This window comes from Carassius carassius, chromosome 28, assembly GCF_963082965.1.
Source record: "Carassius carassius chromosome 28, fCarCar2.1, whole genome shotgun sequence".
NCBI classification, from domain to species: domain Eukaryota; kingdom Metazoa; phylum Chordata; class Actinopteri; order Cypriniformes; family Cyprinidae; genus Carassius; species Carassius carassius.
Window position 1 is genome coordinate 22,482,488 of NC_081782.1, and position 18,533 is coordinate 22,501,020.

Genomic DNA, 18,533 nt, shown 5'->3' on the forward strand with positions numbered 1-18,533 from the left:
TATCCACAACTTAAGCCAGATTGTAGTGACAGAGTAGGCCTACATGTTTGTTTCAGCTAATGGCACATTTAGTACAAGATTATTGATTCGACAGTATTCACTTCATTATAAATGTAAATATATGGGCATACCAAACAAAGCATGCCTTTGTGCAAAATAAATGGCTATAATAGTGCTAATCAATAATTCATCACACACTGATCATTATTATAATCTATATATTTCACCATGTTTTGCTAATCCCAGCCACAAAAGCAGGATGACACTGATAATATCAAGGGGGCACTTTTCGATTCATTAAATATTTCCCAGGGTGTGGTTATTTATTAAACTGAGTTTCCTTATAAAAGTCTTTACAACAAAAGCTGTTGAACTTTTCCACGGTTATTATAAGGGGAAGAATGAAGAACAAAAAAAAAAAAAAACATTCAACAATTAGCCCTGATTTATTTCTAGCACATTACGTGGTGTACAATGTTATGGCAATAGCAGTGTTAATTGTATACATGTGGACTTCACCTAAAAGCTGCAGTGCTGCATAGTCCATCTGTAGCTTCTCGGTTGAGTAGCATTACTACAGCCGGGGACACACTGTGTGATGAACTTAAGAAACAGATTTCCTTTATTTTTTCCAAGAGGTGGGACTGCAGTGGGGGAAAACAGCTGTTAGCCATTTGTCTTCATATGGTCAATGAACCAGTATTCAACATACAGCTGCTCCAGAGGATCTCACTTATTAAGCACATCTGTTGTTGTGCTGCAGAACGTGGCTGGCAGGATTTTATTCTAAAGATGGTTTAAAAAAAATTTTTTTTTTTCGTAAATAACCACCGTATAGAAAAAACAGTTACTACAATGTAATTATAATGTAATTAAAATGTAATTACATTGTTATAATATGTGCAGCTGTAGTATTTCACATATATAACTGATATTCTGTCAAGTTCTCATATACTGTATGACCCCTTTTCAATGTTAGTATAAGTGCCCCTTTATTATGTCTAACATACATTTTTTTTATTTTTCAATGTTTTGTAAAGTAATAGTACACCTCACCTCTTTTCATCATTCATATCCATAGCACAAACAGTAATAATGGTGCAATGGCAAGTAAAAACCGCAACTGCAAAGGCACTCAGAGTTTTTAACATTTCGAGGACCGGTGCTGAGAACTCTTTTCTCTCCAGATAGATTATGACAGACACATAATGAATTGAACGGCGCTCACCTTCGCTTTGTCCTTGCCCCATTCTCGGCCGCACTATGGGGTCTACGGAGCTTGAGCGCTCCACTTGCTGTCCGTCTCCCATTGTGCCGGCTCTGAACGGATGGATTTATCTCTATTTGATTAATACGCTTCCCTCTGCATTGTCAATATTGTTTCTCTCTGCATGTTATCTCTGGTCCAGAATGTGCATATCGCCAGGCATGGTGAATATGATGAAATACATTCAGAGGATTTGCTGTGTACTGGTGCATATTGGTTTGAGATTCTTTTGGGGGCAAATAGATCCAGCTTTGATTGATTTTACAAGCAACACAATTCAGATGGTGTGCTTGCCTTTGCTTTATGAAAAGTAAAAAGTTTGTGTCTTTATGAGCAATGTGAGGGTGCATTGTTTTGTTACAATAAAGGATGAATCTAAGCACAGACTTTATGGCGCAAATGCATAAAATGTTTGTTTTCTGCTTTAGACAATCTATCATTAACATTAAATTCACCATTATGTATGCGGGCATAACCTCAGCGATGAAGATGCAAATGTAGGAAGAATTTCCATAAATTAGCATCTTTGAAAAACTAGCAAGGACATAAAAAGGTATTGTGTGTTCACCTCAGCAATGTATTTCAGTTCAGTCACTTGAGGAGAAAAAATAGCCTCAGTGTGATGAAAGTCTTTGGAAGTCTTGGTCTTTAAAATGTATATAAGAACATATGATATAAAAGGGAAAATATAATATGAACATAATTACTCCTAAAGTGATTTACATGATAGAGTAGTTTACATGATAGAAGGTGAAATTAATGAATTATATAAAAAGGTACTATATGCAAGACATAACTTGATCCAATCTTGCATTTACAATACATTTATAACAGTTACAATTTTATGATTTTATGAAGATTTTGCTCTAGTTGTTTGAAATCAACATATAAAATGACTTTGTGACTGGAGCGTTGACTCAAAATCGAATACTGAGATATAACAGCTTCAGTCTTCTATGTGTTTGATATACAATCTAAGGACCAAAGACTAATCAAGTTGTCAGTATTAAACTAGTTATCATGAATGACTGTGCCAGTCAATGTCTCTGATTTTCCTCCCCGTTTCTATGCAGCTGTATCTTGTAACTGTCCTCAAAAACAGAGTTTACAAGATGAGATCACTTTGTTATAAAGTTTTACCACCTTCATTTACTCTCAGCCTGAGTTTACAGGCCTCTGTGGTGTCTAACCTGATTAGAATGAAATCTAAATGCCAATCTGAGATCATTATCCACTTCAGTGTAGCTATTCCCACAAGAATAAATCTCCCTTTAATGTCACTGCTTATTAAAATGGACTATTTATAATTTCTAAGTTATTAAGAAATTACGCACCTACTGTCAAGTGGCTATACACATGCCACATATTTATCCAGTTGTTGCATTAAGGACATATTTACTGTAAGATTTTATTTTATTTTTTATCAAATGTTTTATCTCTTGTTAAACATAAATGTAATTTCTGTCAGTATAATAATTTCAAGTCTTTTTTAAGTTTTTTTTTTTTTTTTGTGATAAGTTTATATGTTCAGAATTAAAACTTAGCCTACATAACTTTAATTACAGTGTGTTATTTTCCATAATGAAATTTATTAATGCTTCTGTTCCCTAAATAACAAGAACAGCAAGTTCACAAGACTCTAGACTGATTATGCAGATGATGAGACAAGCGTACAATGAACTACTCTTTGCTGTCTGGTACATTTTTTGGAAAAAAAACATTATGTCTTTTCATTTCAGAAATGAACAGGTACTTGCAGCCTCAGAGAAGATATCAAACTTCTAGAAAGGTTTTTTTATATATACACATACAATATGCTAAAAGGTCATCACAATGGGAAAAAAAAAAAATATATATATATATATATAATATATTGTATATATATATATATATACACAAAAGATGTCAAATGTCCGTAGCTGCTGTCCTGTTATCTTTCTGATTCACGAAGTCAGAGAGTTCCTGATTTGGGAACCACTCAGAATGATTCAGATTCACTGAAAATAGACTGAAAAAGTCTTTCATTTGCAAATTGGACATTACTACTCTCTATTACTGTCAATCTCAGAAATCCATTTCTGGCCAACTCACCCACCTGAGGTGACTAATCATTTGCAATGTCATGGTTTAAACCTGCTGCAATGTCTCATTATTCATATGCATCTTTCCATATTTCATTAGAAAAAAAGGCATAGCAATGCATGTGCTAATGAGGAAGGATTACACTATTCAGTATCAACGTCTTGGAAGGATTACCTTGAGCAGACAAAACGACATCCAGAGGTCGCTCCCAGGAAAATTAATCTGTTTCAGATGATTGCACAAATAAAGTGCCAGAGCATTATATAAAAAAAAAATGAACTGGGAGTGAATTAAATGCTTTCCACTTTTTTAAAATGTCATGTTAGTGGAATGACACAAAGGCAAATCCATTGCAGTCTGTGACATTCTTTCCTTCAAACTAAAAACTGGCTAATATCTGAGGCAGATGATGACAGCCATATGACATGTGCCAGCCCTCTGGATGAGAGCCGAGAATGTGTGTCTTTGAATTAAGGAAGGCTTAAACTGGTTTAAAGAAGTATTCACCCAAAAGTCAAAATTATGTCATTTACTCATCTCCATGCCATTCCAAACCCGTATGCAATCTTTTTTTTTTTTTTTTTTATGGAATACAAAAAGGTAGAATTTTAGAAGAATCTTCATGTAGCTCTGTTTTATACAATGAAAGCTCATAATGAGCAAGTCAGCTATAAATATGACAAATGAGCAAAAAGGGATTCAAAGACTTTTGGAATGATACAATGGTAAATAAATATTGACAGAATTTTTTATGGCTTCCTGGATCCACATGCATCATTCGAGAAGAACATTAACATGATCATTACCTTATCTGTATCTGTGTAAAATGCTTAAATAACTTCATCAATAAACAAATAAGTGAACAAATTAAAACTTAACATATAATTTTACTAAGATTAAGAGCATAGGATATGAGATTTCTATTATTTCTGATTTTTCTTTTTATAATAAAGTTTTTGTTATCCATATTTTAAATATGTATTTGTGCCCCCGAGCATCAGTAACACTTTACATTTTTATTTACTTTTATTTGACTAAATCACCTTATCCTATATTTCTATATTTATATTAATACTAATATCCATTGAAAATCAGCTTTCTTTATTGGAATTGAAACAATATTTTGTTTATTTTTAAAATTTTCTCTATTTTTCTCTATTAGATTTTTATCAGAAAATTTGGTTTTACAATGTTTAAGTTATGTGACTACTTACACCACAGTAAAATTGTTTCCACATTGTGAAAACACAGGTGTCATCAGCTGGCAGGAGATCCAAACATTTAGTGAAGAAAAGCTGGCAACATCTCCAAGGGTTTTAAATATTTAGCTGAAAAGTCAAAGATATCCGATTCATCCCAAACATCTCATCTTGGTTTCAGGATTCTCACTTCTTCTGTTTTATGTTCACGATTACAAAAAAAACAGGAATGAAACAAAGCAGGAAGCTTTCAGCGTTCTCTGTCAGCTTTCAGCAAACATCAAAAGCGATATGCAACAAGGCGCGCTTGGTAAACAATTCATTAAAAGTGGAGGTTGCCCCCAATCTACAAACACAAGGTGGTTCAATACCCCCGACAGGAAATGCAGAAATAATGCCACAAACAGGCACTCCCATCTAATAGGTACCATTCTTTTGAACATCAGTACGATGGAGCAGAGTGATGTGAAAAATGCAGCAAATTTATGCTTTAAAGCTTGAGAATCCCCGCATTTTCTCATGAATAACTAAAGCATAGCCATTTAATACAATGTTTTATGGTGCAGCAGAGAATGTAAGAGCATGAGCTGTGATAAACACATAAAATTTTACAATTTAAAATAATATTCAACTAGATCAATCACACAACCTAGTGGAGGCGTGCAGTTGTGCAAACAATTATGGCTTTCACCTGATGCACAATACAAAATAAAGAGAGAGAGAGAGAGAGAGAGAGAGAGAGACTGTGATGAGCTCTCTTGACTTAAATGATTAAAGTGGTCATGACATTGATTTTTTAATTATTATTTTAATATGTTCCTTTAGGTTTACTTATGTTAATAAAGTTTTTGTTGTTGTTGTTGTTGTTTTTTAAGTGGAAAATTACTTTCAACCATCATTCTGAACCTCTCTCTGAAACATCCTGTTATTAAAGGGGTCATATGATGTTGCTAAATAACATTATTTTGTGTATTTGGTGTAATGAAATGTGTTTATGCGGTTTAAAAGTTCAAAAAAATTATTTTCCACATACTATACATTATTGTTTCTCCTCTATGCCCCACCTGTCCGAAATTAGCCATATTTTTTTTTTTTTTTTTTTACAAAGCTCATCATTCTGAAAAGCGAGGTGTGCTCTGATTGGCCAGCTATCCAGTGCACTGTGATTGGCAGAATGCCTCAAGCGTGTGACAGAAATGTTATGCCCCTCACCACACCTTGATGCCATCTCCTGGCACGACTAAAACCAATAAACAAATGATTTCGAACAAGCCATGTGTTGCATCCAGTGGGGACATCATTAAGGATTATAATGACTTATACTGTGTTTTTACTCGTTGCATCATGCCGCGTAAAGGCAAGGCAAGTTTATTTATATAGCACATTTCGTACACAATGGTAATTCAAAGTGCTTTACATAAAAGAAAGTAAAATAATAATGAAGAAAAATAATAACAAGAATAAAACAAGCAATTTTAAAACTTTTAAAATCATTTAAAAATGAACTTATTTAAAATGAATTTAAAACAGAAAATAATTTTACATAAAATAATAAATTAAAAAAATGAAGATATAGTGCAATCAGTTCGGACATTGCACAGTGCTCATTCAATAAATGCACAGCTAAACAGATGGGTTTTAAGTCTAGATTTAAATGTGACTAGTGTTTTAGCTCATCTGATCTCTTCTGGAAGCTGATTCCAACTGCGGGCAGCATAGTAATTAAAGGCGGACTCCCCTTGTTTTGTGTGAACCCTTGGTATTTCTAACTGACTCGATCCTAATGATCTGAGTGGTCTGTTAGGTTTATATTCAGTGAGCATATCTGAAATATATTTCGGTCCTAGGTCATTTAGTGACTTATATACGAGTAAAAGTACTTTAAAATCAATCCTGAATGTAACTGGAAGCCAGTGTAAGGACCTGAGGACTGGTGTGATATGCTCAGATTTTCTGGTTCTAGTCAGAATCCTGGCAGCAGCGTTCTGGATGAGCTGCAGCTGTCTAATGGTCTTTTTGGGAAGGCCGGTGAGGAGCCCATTACAATAGTCCACCCTGCTGGTGATGAAGGCATGAACTAGTTTCTCCAAGTCTTGACTTGAAACAAAACATCTAATTCTTGCAATGTTTTTTAAATGATAGTATGCTGATTTAGTTACTGCTTTGACATGACTGAAACTAAGGTCTTTCTCCAGAATGTCATCAAGATTCCTGACTTGATTTTTAGTTGTTTAGAGTCAAGGTATGCATTCACCTTGAACACTTCATCTTTGTTTCCAAATGCAATGACTTCAGTTTTTTCCTTGTTTAACTGAAGATAGTTCTGGCACATCCAACTATTAATTTCATCAATGCATTGGCAGAGGGAGTCAATGGGGCTGTAGTCATTTGGAGATAAGGCTAGGTAAATCTGGGTATCATCAGCATAGCTGTGATAGGCAATTTGGTTCTTTCTCATTATTTGACTTAGTAGGATAAACAAAACCATGACTGCATTTGTGATAGGAGAAACGACAAAGCAATTTTCTCAATTCAAACTCCTCACACACCCCAGTTCTGCATATTTTGCATGTCTCTTTGTTAACACACCTGATTTAGATAATCAGCTCATTAGACTTGAGCTCTGTGCATGAACTGTGTTCCCATTGACATAGTCCCTACACAGTGTTCACTGCTCCCTACTCTCTGAGCAGGGGAAATCTGTTGAAGTCTACCTCACTTTGGAACATTCATTCATTTTTGGATTTGCACTGTGCAATGTCTTCACTCACGGACTTTGAAGCGATAAGAGGAACATACAAAATGTGCAGAGCAGGGGGCTGTGAGGACTGGAATTGAGAACCGCTGCTCTAAACTGCTGAAAACTCACGTTAAAATCATCAGTAGCAAAACCTTTACATATGTAAACGTACTTACAAACTGTGATTCAGAACAGCCGGCACTTTAGTCTTCTCTCCCAGGATCAGGAAACAGTCCTCCATGAAATGTGCTGCACACATCTGAATATTTGGGTTGAACTGTTCTGGAACAGTGTTGTAAATCCAGCTTAACCACTGATTTCTATTTGTGTCCTCTTTTGGAAGGCCAAACAAAGTATTTTTCGCTTTCACAATGAAACAGCGTCTCCACGACATGGCGCCGACAGCAACAGCAAGAATCAAAGTTACGCCTTCTTCCTTTGCGTGAACATTTGGGAGGTGTTATGCAGATCTTCCCACATCGTGACATAGACATGTAGAAGCGTGTTTAAAGGATGCGTTTTAGGAGGATGTGGACGAGTCTTGACTTTTAGAAAGAATATTTCTTTGGGTTTGAGATTTCAATCTTCGCAACTTTACAGATCTTATCTATTCACGAACCGCTTGTAACACTCCAAAGAGAAAAGGAAAACACATCATATGACCCTTTAAGGGGCGGGTCCTTTAAAGCTTCTCAGTAATCAGCCACTGTTATGATTGGCTAATGTATTTTCTTAGGAAACACCATCAACGCCCCCTCACTATTGTGAGTTTTGACAACATAAATCAAAATAAAACTGACATTTCCAGACAAAGCATTGTGAAATCATTTTTACTGACTGTGAGGCAGTTCTAGCATTGCTTCATCTTTCAACAATCCTCTGACATGATCTGGGATACCATTAACAATAAACTATTGACTTGTTCCATGCGCTGGGATACTTCTGATATCTGCACAGATGTGAACAAACCATTTAAACCAAAAGGGTCAAATCTAAATGTTCTTTTACTCCATTTGTCCTATTGACGACAGACTCAGACTAAGACTCAAGTGCATGGATGCATCTGTATACTATACCCAGTGTAGACAAGATAGCGACAGTAATTGTAATTTCTATTTGCTTTCGACACGACACTCACATTGTATTAAAAAATCAGTTGTTAGCAGCTGAATGCCAGTGGGCGGGGCATATGTCAGTGTGTTGCTCTTGAGGCAGCGTTTATGCAAAATGATCCAAAATGAGTTGCATAACATAAATGCTTTTTTATTGATGAGGACATTAAGTTACGAGACTTGCAGGATGTATTAAAGGGTTAGTTCACCCAATAATCAAAATTATGTCATTAATAACTCACCCTCATGTCGTTCCAAACCCGCGAGACCTCCGTTTATCTTCGGAACACAATTTAAGATACGAGTCAATCTTTTGTTCGTTATCTGGCTTGGCTCGGTGTTCATCTTCAGTTCTCTCTTCACAGCAGTTCAGTCAGTGTACTGTTTGAGTAAATGAATTACTCCGGGATATTGGTTTGTTTTAACTCACAGAGTGTCAGCCACATTAAAAGTTAACAGCTTAAGTCATTTGTGGATTAATGCATATTGGAGACACGAACCGTTTAAAACGATTCAGTTCGATTTGGTGAACTGGTTCAAGAAGATCCGGTTACATCGAGTGATTCGTTCGCAAACCAGATATCACTAAACTGTTGTGTTTTGAAATCTCACAACAGACCCGGAAGAGAAGACAATGCTAAATAAAGTCGTCGTTTTTGCTATTTTTGGACCAAAATGTATTTTCGATGACCCTCTGATGTCGCATGGACAACTTTGATGATGTTTTTCTTACCTTTCTGGACATGGACAGTATACCGTACACACAGTTTCAATGGAGGGACTGAGAGCTCTAGGAATAAATCTAAAATATCTTAAACTGTGTTCTGAAGATGAACGGAGGTCTTACGGGTTTGGAACAACATGAGGGTGAGTTATTAATGACATAATTTTGATTATTGGGTGTACTAACACTTTAAGCATACAAAGAATTCTTCTGTGTAAAAAGATCAAGGGATAATTGGTTTCTCATGTCATGGCACCTTTAAGCAACCACCCACAAAACACTATTAACATCCTAAAAAAAATCCTTTGGAACACCTTAGCAAACACATACTGTATCATTTCCCTAGCATCCACAGATTTTCATAATGAAGTCAATTCAAATTCTGATAAATTACAATAAACTTCACGATCATGCCCCCTGAACCATTAACTCACACATTATTTAAAAAAAATAAAAAAAATAAGTGCATGTCTGGAATAAAACAACATATTATATAGGTGAAATGTGTTGATGTTGTTAACAATGTGTTGTTGCTAATTACCTTTAACCGCTTGCCGCTGCCACATTACATAAAAACATGTTGCAGTGGTCAAGTACAGATTATTTTCAGTGACTTCAAACATTATTTATCCAGTCAAGTTACAGAGCCAAAAACAAATCTATTCTTAGAATTAAAAATTACCTATGACTGTGAGAAGAGGTGAAGTAATAATTACAACTGCTTGAACATTGCTACTTTACATTTACATAAATTACATCTTTTTTTTATCAAGTTCTCCTTTTAATCATCTTTTTAGTTGAGTGTTCGCAGTGGATACCGCTTGCTAAGATGGACTGAATTAATCCAATTAGTCATTAAAGATTATTAATACACACAGAATGACCATAAAATAGTCTAGCTGAAACTTAACTGGCCCACATCGTGGAGTGTTCAGAAGAGAGCGTCCTTCACCTTTTAAAAGGGGCAGATCTGGTAATTACGAAGGAGAGGTCTATGATGGGGAATGGGATTTTCTGAACTTTTATAAGATCTTACTCCTCTCTAAGGACTCTTCAGGGTTATTAAAGCCCCTTTTTTAGAGGAGATCAGGACGTCATTTGCAATTTCAGATTGGATCTCGCTTTCAGCATGTAGCCCGACTGCAAGGAGGATATGGACACTTTGTGTAACATAAGAGCCAACCTAAAAGTCAATGTGAATCTCTGTTCGCAACTGATTTTACATCTTTAATGTGACATTTTCAAGTGAAAGAGGACATTCGTTGAGAACAAATATGAGGGAAGTTTTATTTTACCTATTAAGTGCATTTAGAAAATTATTAGCTTCAAATTTTTGCCTCTTTACTTCCATTGTCAATGCCTCACTGTAACCTTGATTTTATGTTTTTTTTTTACAAAAAAATATTTTTGTAGTAATCAGCATTAAGCCATAAATGTTCAAATCTCTCGAACTTGCAATGAACCTGGAATATTCCTTTAAGTGATTTCAACAGAAGGTTCTTTCAGAGGAAGAGCAAAGTTATATTTTAACTACAAAAAAAAAATAGTTTGGAATATTGGAAAATATGGATTATTTGGAATGAACATGCACAGAATTACTTAAATGTATACCAGGTGTATGCATTAAAACAGTTCACTAAGCTTTAATTTGCAATGTTATATTCAATTTTGCAACTTTGTTGCCATTACATTTACATATTTAGCAGATGCTTTTATCCAAAGTGACTTACAGTGCATTCAGGCTATACATTTTTTTTACCAGTATGCGTGTTCCCTGGGACTTGAACCCACAACCTTTTGTGCTGCTAATTCAATGCTCTACCACTGAGCCACAGGAACATGTGAACCATTTACACAACAGCTAAAACTACATTAACCACTTATGCAAGTGCCTTTATATTAAAAAAAAAAAAAAAGAAGAAAAACAACACTTCACAATTCTACTTTTAAATATTCCAAAAATTGCCACTTTGTTTATTACTGCCTCAACATAAGTTGGAATATTATGGTAAGCAACATTATGCCATAAATCTCTTTTACTTGAGCTTGTATTGACACCAGAATACTTCAAGTTATGTCAATAAAGACAGAAAGTAACTTCAGAGGAAGAACAAGTAAGATTACGAAGATTTTGCAATATTGGGTGATTGCATTACCTGGAATAATGTGCACTGAATTGTTCACAATTTCACCAGGAATATGCATTAAGAAATACATTTGGATTTCATGAGAATTTGAGAAATCAATGTTCGTTCATTTCAGTGTAAATAATCCATCATATTTATTTCCTTACATTGTCAGAATTTATTGTGGCACTGTGATGCAGTATATGATGATTTGAAGCACAAACTCTCATTTAGAAACACACTGGAGAAATACGTTTTTTCATTTCTGCTGCTCTCACATAATGATATCCTTGACATTTATCTTACAATGTGACCTTCCAGCGTCGGGGCAGAAATTCGGCGTTCATTAAAGGGGCCATCTGAATTCACTGCCATTCGTTAACAGCAAACAGCCAGCTTGTTACAATTACTTCAACTCCTTTGCAAATTAGACAGAAAAAAAAACAGATGCAGTAGATTGTTTATCTATCATTGCACAACAATGCAGAGAACTCGAAATACAATTGGGGGACAATGCATTGTTTTCTACGGTCTTAAAAACCCAATTCAACCATGTAGGAACATTTCTGCAAAATTTTAGCGGTCCAATGATGAATGAGAGGCCTCCAAATGGTGTGAATGCAGAAGACTATTTCACTGCTATAAGACCAAATCTTTCACAGAGCAGCGTTATGCATGGGTAAGAATGAAACAGTTTCCTCGATCTATCTTCTCTTATTTCTTAATGCTTTGGTGTAAGAAAAGAAATCCGGCAGCTAGACAGGAAGTAGTATTTAGAGAAAGATTTATTAATGTGATTTAGCCTGGATGTTTGTGCCAGTCAGTTTAAATGGGATTTGCTATTCCTGCTGTTTAGCAACATTTTACTTTGAGACAAAATTGTGACAGCAACAAGGACTAAAATTGTTACAACATGTAAAAATGCAGTCCTACACAGTTTATACATGCAATCAAAGCCAGATTAGTGGTGGTTGCTAACTTACTTGTGATGCTAAACTGTTCCTCATACTTATGGTTCAGAAATTATAAAAATAGTACAAGCATTACACTTTGGTGTGGAATATGCAGTTTGTTTGGAAATAAACAATCTCATGTCACACTTGAGTAAATGGTATTAAGAATCATCCTGGCAGATGGTAAAAAATGGTCCTATAGGTTTGCATTGAAGGAAGGACACAAAATATATCTAGAAAAATGTACTACCAATAACATAGAATTCCTAGCAACATCTTAGCAACTCTTTAATTATGATCTAGATCAAGTCAGGAACTGAAAAAAAATAAATCTTAGTGAGCACCTGAAAGTTAGCTAAACTCCAACAACACTGAATGCCCTAACAACCATTTAGCAGTGTTATGGTGACCATCTTTAATAATTTAGCAAATGCCTAGCAATCACACAGAACCTTTGTAACAACCTAGTTACCTTAGTAACAAGGCCTTAACAGACAACAAGTCCATAGCAAAATGGCATAGCAATTTTTTTTATCAACTAACTTCAGTATAGATCCCCTAAAGGGACATGAGGGGGGTTTCTCCGGCAAGACGCAAAATCATTGAAATATAATTTTTCTCCTCATCTCCTATTTTTTCTCCTATGTCCCCATAGAGGTTCCATAGTTTCAGATCTGCCTTAAAAAAAAAACCTTCTATTGATAAAACCTATAATTTAAAAAATATATATGTATAGAAAGAAAGAAAGATTGTAACGTTTGCATGGCATAGAGAATCATGGGCAATGTCATGTGAGATGACAAGCGAAAAACCTATGAAATTCATGCTGTAAGACACATTACGGTTTCAGCAAACACCAAAATATAAACACCGTGGGTCAAGAAAAGGTGAAGTGTGAAAATTGTCACTTGTCAGTAGAAAAGTACTGATATCAGAATAGGTTGTGGTGTTAAACAGCTCACCTGTGGATGTTTATGTGATTTTCTTTTCTCTCAGGGGAAATATCTGAAGAGCAGCATCAAGTCTCTGTCATGTTTATATGATAAACATCTCCACATATGGCAGAGTGAAATGAATACTTGTGTGAAATAAAAACGTGTAGAATATATATATAGATTTTTTTTTTCAGTAGGGTTTTGCTGAAACTTCCTTTGCTGTAAAATGAATTTTCAGATTTTTAAAGTACTGTTTAAATCATAGACTGTAAAAAAATAAATATATTTTCTAAATGTAAATATTCGTCTACACATGCTTTGCATTTGCATTAACAATAGGCTATTCTAAAGAAAATTAGAGCGCATGCGCACTGCGTTTTGATGTCGCAGGCGTTCAGGGCATAGACTGTATAAAGGTTCAGACAAGAGAAAAAAAAAACCTACTCAAGGATATCCCCTGAAGCAACCGCGAATTAAATGTGAATTCTTTTCCAAAGACGCGAAATATCTCCCTTCATTTATATTCTTTCGTCAAATACTCTTTATCCAGGAAGCAAGATGAAATACTTGAATGCATTTGATGAGAAAACGCTACTCCGTGATGCATCTTATTAAACATGAGAAGGCACAACAGGTGGGCCTCTGCCAGTGAAACAGATGCTGTTAGATTGAAATTTCAATTGCAAACAATCACACTTGTTATTTGGAGAACTATAAGATAATCAGTAGGTAGCAGCCCGTCCTCATAACAATCAGAATTAAAAAAAATGTAGGCTATTAGGCCTACTAGTTTTTTTTTTTATTTAGTCAGATGCTAGATATATCCTACACTTTATTAATTTCCTCTTACGTGAAATAAAGATATGAAACATCAGAGGGATGAAAAAAATATATCTTATTTTAAATATGCTGTAGATATGAATACGTCCTGCTGCTGTAGAAGGATTTGCTCGAAGCACCAATACTGCCATCTTGTGTTCATGAGAGAAACGACGACTAATTGTGCAACATAGTCAGGTCATGTGATGCTCGTGAGAGGTTTGTATGATGTTATAAAAGCATTTCACATCATGATTTAGGTTTTGCAGGTTTTAAAGCATATTAATATCTTAAACCTGAGCTGAGAGATTCAGCGTTACTGTTTTACACATTTTAAACATGGGTGAAATATATAGGCCTAGTCTTTTGCATTTGAATACGTTCTTACGATACCATTAAGGGTTTTAGTAAATAAGGTTGCACTGTAAATATAAAACTATACAAAATCAAATTTAAGTCTGTTGAATTTTTCATTAAATGCAGCACTAATGTTTTAACCTAATGCAATTGGTTATATATATATATATATATATATATATATATATATATATATATATATATATTATAGCTGTGTGTGTGTGTGTGTGTGTGTGTGTGTGTGTGTGAGAGAGAGAGAGAGAGAGAGAGAGAGAGAGAGAGAGAGAGAGAGAGAGAGAGAGAGTTAAAACCCACAATTCCTTTGTAATTTTGAATCTGAAAGATCTAGAACAGGTTTCCCAACCAGGGTTCATAATGGAACTGTACATTATGATGGTAAGGGACCTTTTGTGTGTGTGTGTGTGTGTGTGTGTGTGTGAGAGAGAGAGAGAGAGAGAGAGAGAGTGTTAAAACCCACAATTCCTTTGTAATTTTGAATCTGAAAGATCTAGAACAGGTTTCCCAACCAGGGTTCATAATGGAACTGTACATTATGATGGTAAGGGACCTTTTGTGTGTGTGTGTGTGTGGTGCTACTTTAAATTAGACTGCAGAATGTTAGAATAATGCCATACAATTACTATTACTTATTCTATTTTGATTAATCAAAGCAAAATCAATAGCTTAACATATTTCTGTTTAGTATTAACGCGTTACATTGTATCAATACCATTGCCAGAAGAACAGATTCTACATTGTGCTTTGCTGACCATCATTTTGTAATAGATCTAAACATTATAATACATGATTAAATGATTTTGATCCTTTGACCATTTTGATCATTAAATGAGCTTCATCATGATGGGAATTAAACTTGAATTAAGAAAAATAAAAATGCTTACCATACACTTCCAAAATGCAAATGTGTACCTAATAACTAGTTGTAGTAGATTTCTAAGAAAGCACAATGACTCCGAGCTCATCAAATGAGCATGAAGACCTCTTTTGCCCAACAGAGGGAGCAATAACTTGAGAAGTGTTACATCCTTTGGCATTTTGCCGTTTGAAATCCTTACAAATTTGAATGAATAATGTTCATACTGCACTTAATGATAAACCTGTCTTTTTATTGTTTCAAGTTTAATCAACACACCTTTATGTTTGCTATGATTAAAAAAAAACAAAGAAACAAAGAGAGTGTTTCTTTAATAGACATAAAGACCAGCTTTATTTTGTCCCATTACTTTATGACCGAAGACAAAGTAACCTTTCATTCAGTTCCCCTGTAAGTTCATAGATTTAGGTGTGCAATTTAATACTAGTCAACAGAATTATTATAATTATTATTATTATATTTATTTATTTTTATTCTGAACTGCAAACATTTTGAAGTATAAGCAGTTTCAGAATATAAATTACAAACTCGATTTTGTTTTATTCTTGGCTGATGCTTCCCACATAAAACTAATTTAAATCTACTGTGATTCCTAATTTAATTCTAATCATAAACCAATGTAAGGCCATACTGTTACAAAACAATGTTGTAAAGTACCTACTTTTGGATGAACATGAATACAATACTGGTATATTGAAAATATAACACATTATTATTATTATTACTAATTCATATTATAGCTTACACAAATATACCTCATCCTTCTCCTCTGTCCACCCTTGTTTTACACACTCACAGTTTTCAATTTCTTTCAACATACCAAGAAACTCCAAAATCCAGACCTAGAACTTTTTCTGTTATGTATATCTAAAGTATATTCATTTAGATATTTACCTTCAGGGAACTGTAAGTCATTGTTTCAGATGTAAAAACCTAATATTGCATGTTAGGCAGTCAACAAACAATAAGCTATGGGTTAACAGTGGTAAAAATTTAAATGTAGACAGATTGTCTTGATTGCAAGTATTGCATGATGTTACATGTTTTTTTCTTGGCCCCAAAAAAGGTTTTTTTTTTCACTTAAAAGACAAAAAAAATGTATAAGTGTAAGTTTAATATAATTTACATAATAAATACTGTATATCCTCTTTATACAGCCACTGCAACACTGTTCGATTAGAAATGACTGCAAAAATAACCAGAGTGAAGTTAGCTATAAGAGAGGGAAGAAATTATTATTATTATTATTATTTTCAAACACCACTTGATTTCATATTTTTGTTATCACATGGAAATAAACTCATACATCTTAAGTGTTGCTTAAGTGATCAAATACTTAAATGGGGTCACTGTATATTTGTGACAATTCAGTTAAACAAAAAAGCAGATCCCCTGAGATCAGCTCTGTAACAAATCATTGCTGCAAATTCGTAATATTATAAATCAAACAATGCATGATAAAGGATAAGAGGTCCAAAGTGTTTTTTGTTGTTTTATTTACAGGGAGCAATAAAATAAATTTCTCAAGCATAGTTTTGTTAATTTATGATTAGAAATGGGTAAAATGCATTTTGTTTTCATTAAATAATTGGAGAAAAGTTCGTCCTTAGATGTAAAGGCCATCTTAAGATTGTATAGCTTTTACAGGTTGCTACTGTATACGTTATCCCATCAAACACTAAACCCTTAGCTGGTTTTGAGTCAAATGTTTTAGGATTAAAAGGGCAATACATGTAGGTAGCGTCCTTTTTCAATACCGTACTGAAAAATGCAGAAGAGTTTTTGTTGTTTTTATTATAACTGAAAATCTCTGGCCTAAAGAGAAGAAAAGCTCCCTCTGTTGTATCCGTTCACCAGATCGTAGGAGACTGGAGGTGTGGAGCAGTCTGTGAAGAAGTTTGAAAAGGTAAGTGCACATGGCGCGCTCTGTTCCACAGGCACGCTGCCAGAAAGGTCTGTGTGGGCATAAAGATTTGGCTGTACTGGTACTGTCCGCATGTCTCCTGACTTTTTAGAGGTGCCGCTACAAGTGCCCCAAGGTTCAGTGTACAAGAACCCACCACTTACAAAATGGTGGGAGTCATATGGCTCGGGGCCCGCAGTCACTTCCTGTTGAATCCTGATAGGTGCAGTGTATAATAAATCCTGCTCCGAGACCATGTTGCTGTACTCGGGTCCAAGAAGCTCTAAGAACTCTGCTGCTTCCGGAGTCCCTCGCTCCAGGTCTTTGAGCGACATGCCAGAAGTAGATGTAACTCTGGAGCTGTTGGCCGGCTCTGTGAAGAAGGATGGAGGAAGGTTTCGATGCCGCAGCGGGGGCTTCTTGGCCCTCTCTCCTCGTACATCCTTCGCCGAGTTGAAGAGGGCAGCCAGACTCTTGCTTTGCAGGCTGGCCTGCATCCCATCCTTCTTGGGTGGCGTTTTGCTGGAGAGGTTGCTTGTTGGGGCTGGGGGCGAGCCTTGCCTCTTACATGGCTCCTGAACCAGTGTGCTCCCTGGCGAGATGATTCCTGTGCACCTCTTAATCTGCTTCTGCAGGTACTTTCGGTGGTTGACTTTCCTCTTAGACTTAACAGGCTTGTCCAGTGCAAGTTTGATGTTGCTGGAAGCTGAGTCGATGAAGCTAAGCAGGTCTCTAGTGGTCTCCCTGAAGTCACCCCCGCAGTCCATCTCACCCAGGAGACCCCCTTCCAGACCCTTTTCCACCTCATAATCCATGACCGAGCCAGGAAAACAGAAGTTTAAGAACTGCGAGTTCATGATGGCAGCCTGAACAGCCATCTCTCTCCGCCACGAGCACAACACCTCAGCGGTGTATATATGCAGTTGTCTTCGAGAGACCCTAAAGCATATTCCTTATCTGCATTTCCAGGATGGTTTGCTAACCCTTAGTCATGTGCAGGACACCCTTACAGTTCGTCTGCACTCTGCCGAAAGCTTGAATTTGGGGGAAGGGGGGATTATTTTAGGGGGCAGGGCCAATGATGTCAGGACATCAAAGGGGAGGGGCCGAGGGACGTGAGGACTTAACTCTTTGCTCACGCCTGACCACCTGCAACTAAGAGGGGTTTGTCTGAGGCATCCCACAGAGTAAAAAGACAATAGCCTTGGGTTCATCTGTCCTGGTCAAGTCTTCTTGTATATGTGTATATACACATTTCTTGCTATGAAATCTGAGAACAGACAGTCAATAATGTAATATATACATTGTTCAAGGTTAGCCTAAAGAGTGTAAACAACAAATACTTAATGTAACTCAGAGCCACCTGTGGAGATCTTTAAATTTATGTTAAGAAAATGTATCTGATGTACTCTAGACCCATA

At 35.6% G+C, this 18,533-nt stretch overlaps 1 protein-coding gene across 1 annotated transcript; it reads right to left on the reverse strand.

The window, feature by feature from the left end:
• Positions 1 to 16,314: 16,314 nt before the first annotated feature.
• Positions 16,315 to 18,011, reverse strand: LOC132108479 (protein FAM181B). Its single transcript, XM_059515180.1, has one exon. It carries the CDS (start codon positions 17,988 to 17,990, stop codon positions 17,025 to 17,027), a length of 966 nt encoding a protein of 321 aa, XP_059371163.1. The 5' UTR covers positions 17,991 to 18,011; the 3' UTR covers positions 16,315 to 17,024.
• Between the last annotated feature and the right edge of the window lie 522 nt (positions 18,012 to 18,533).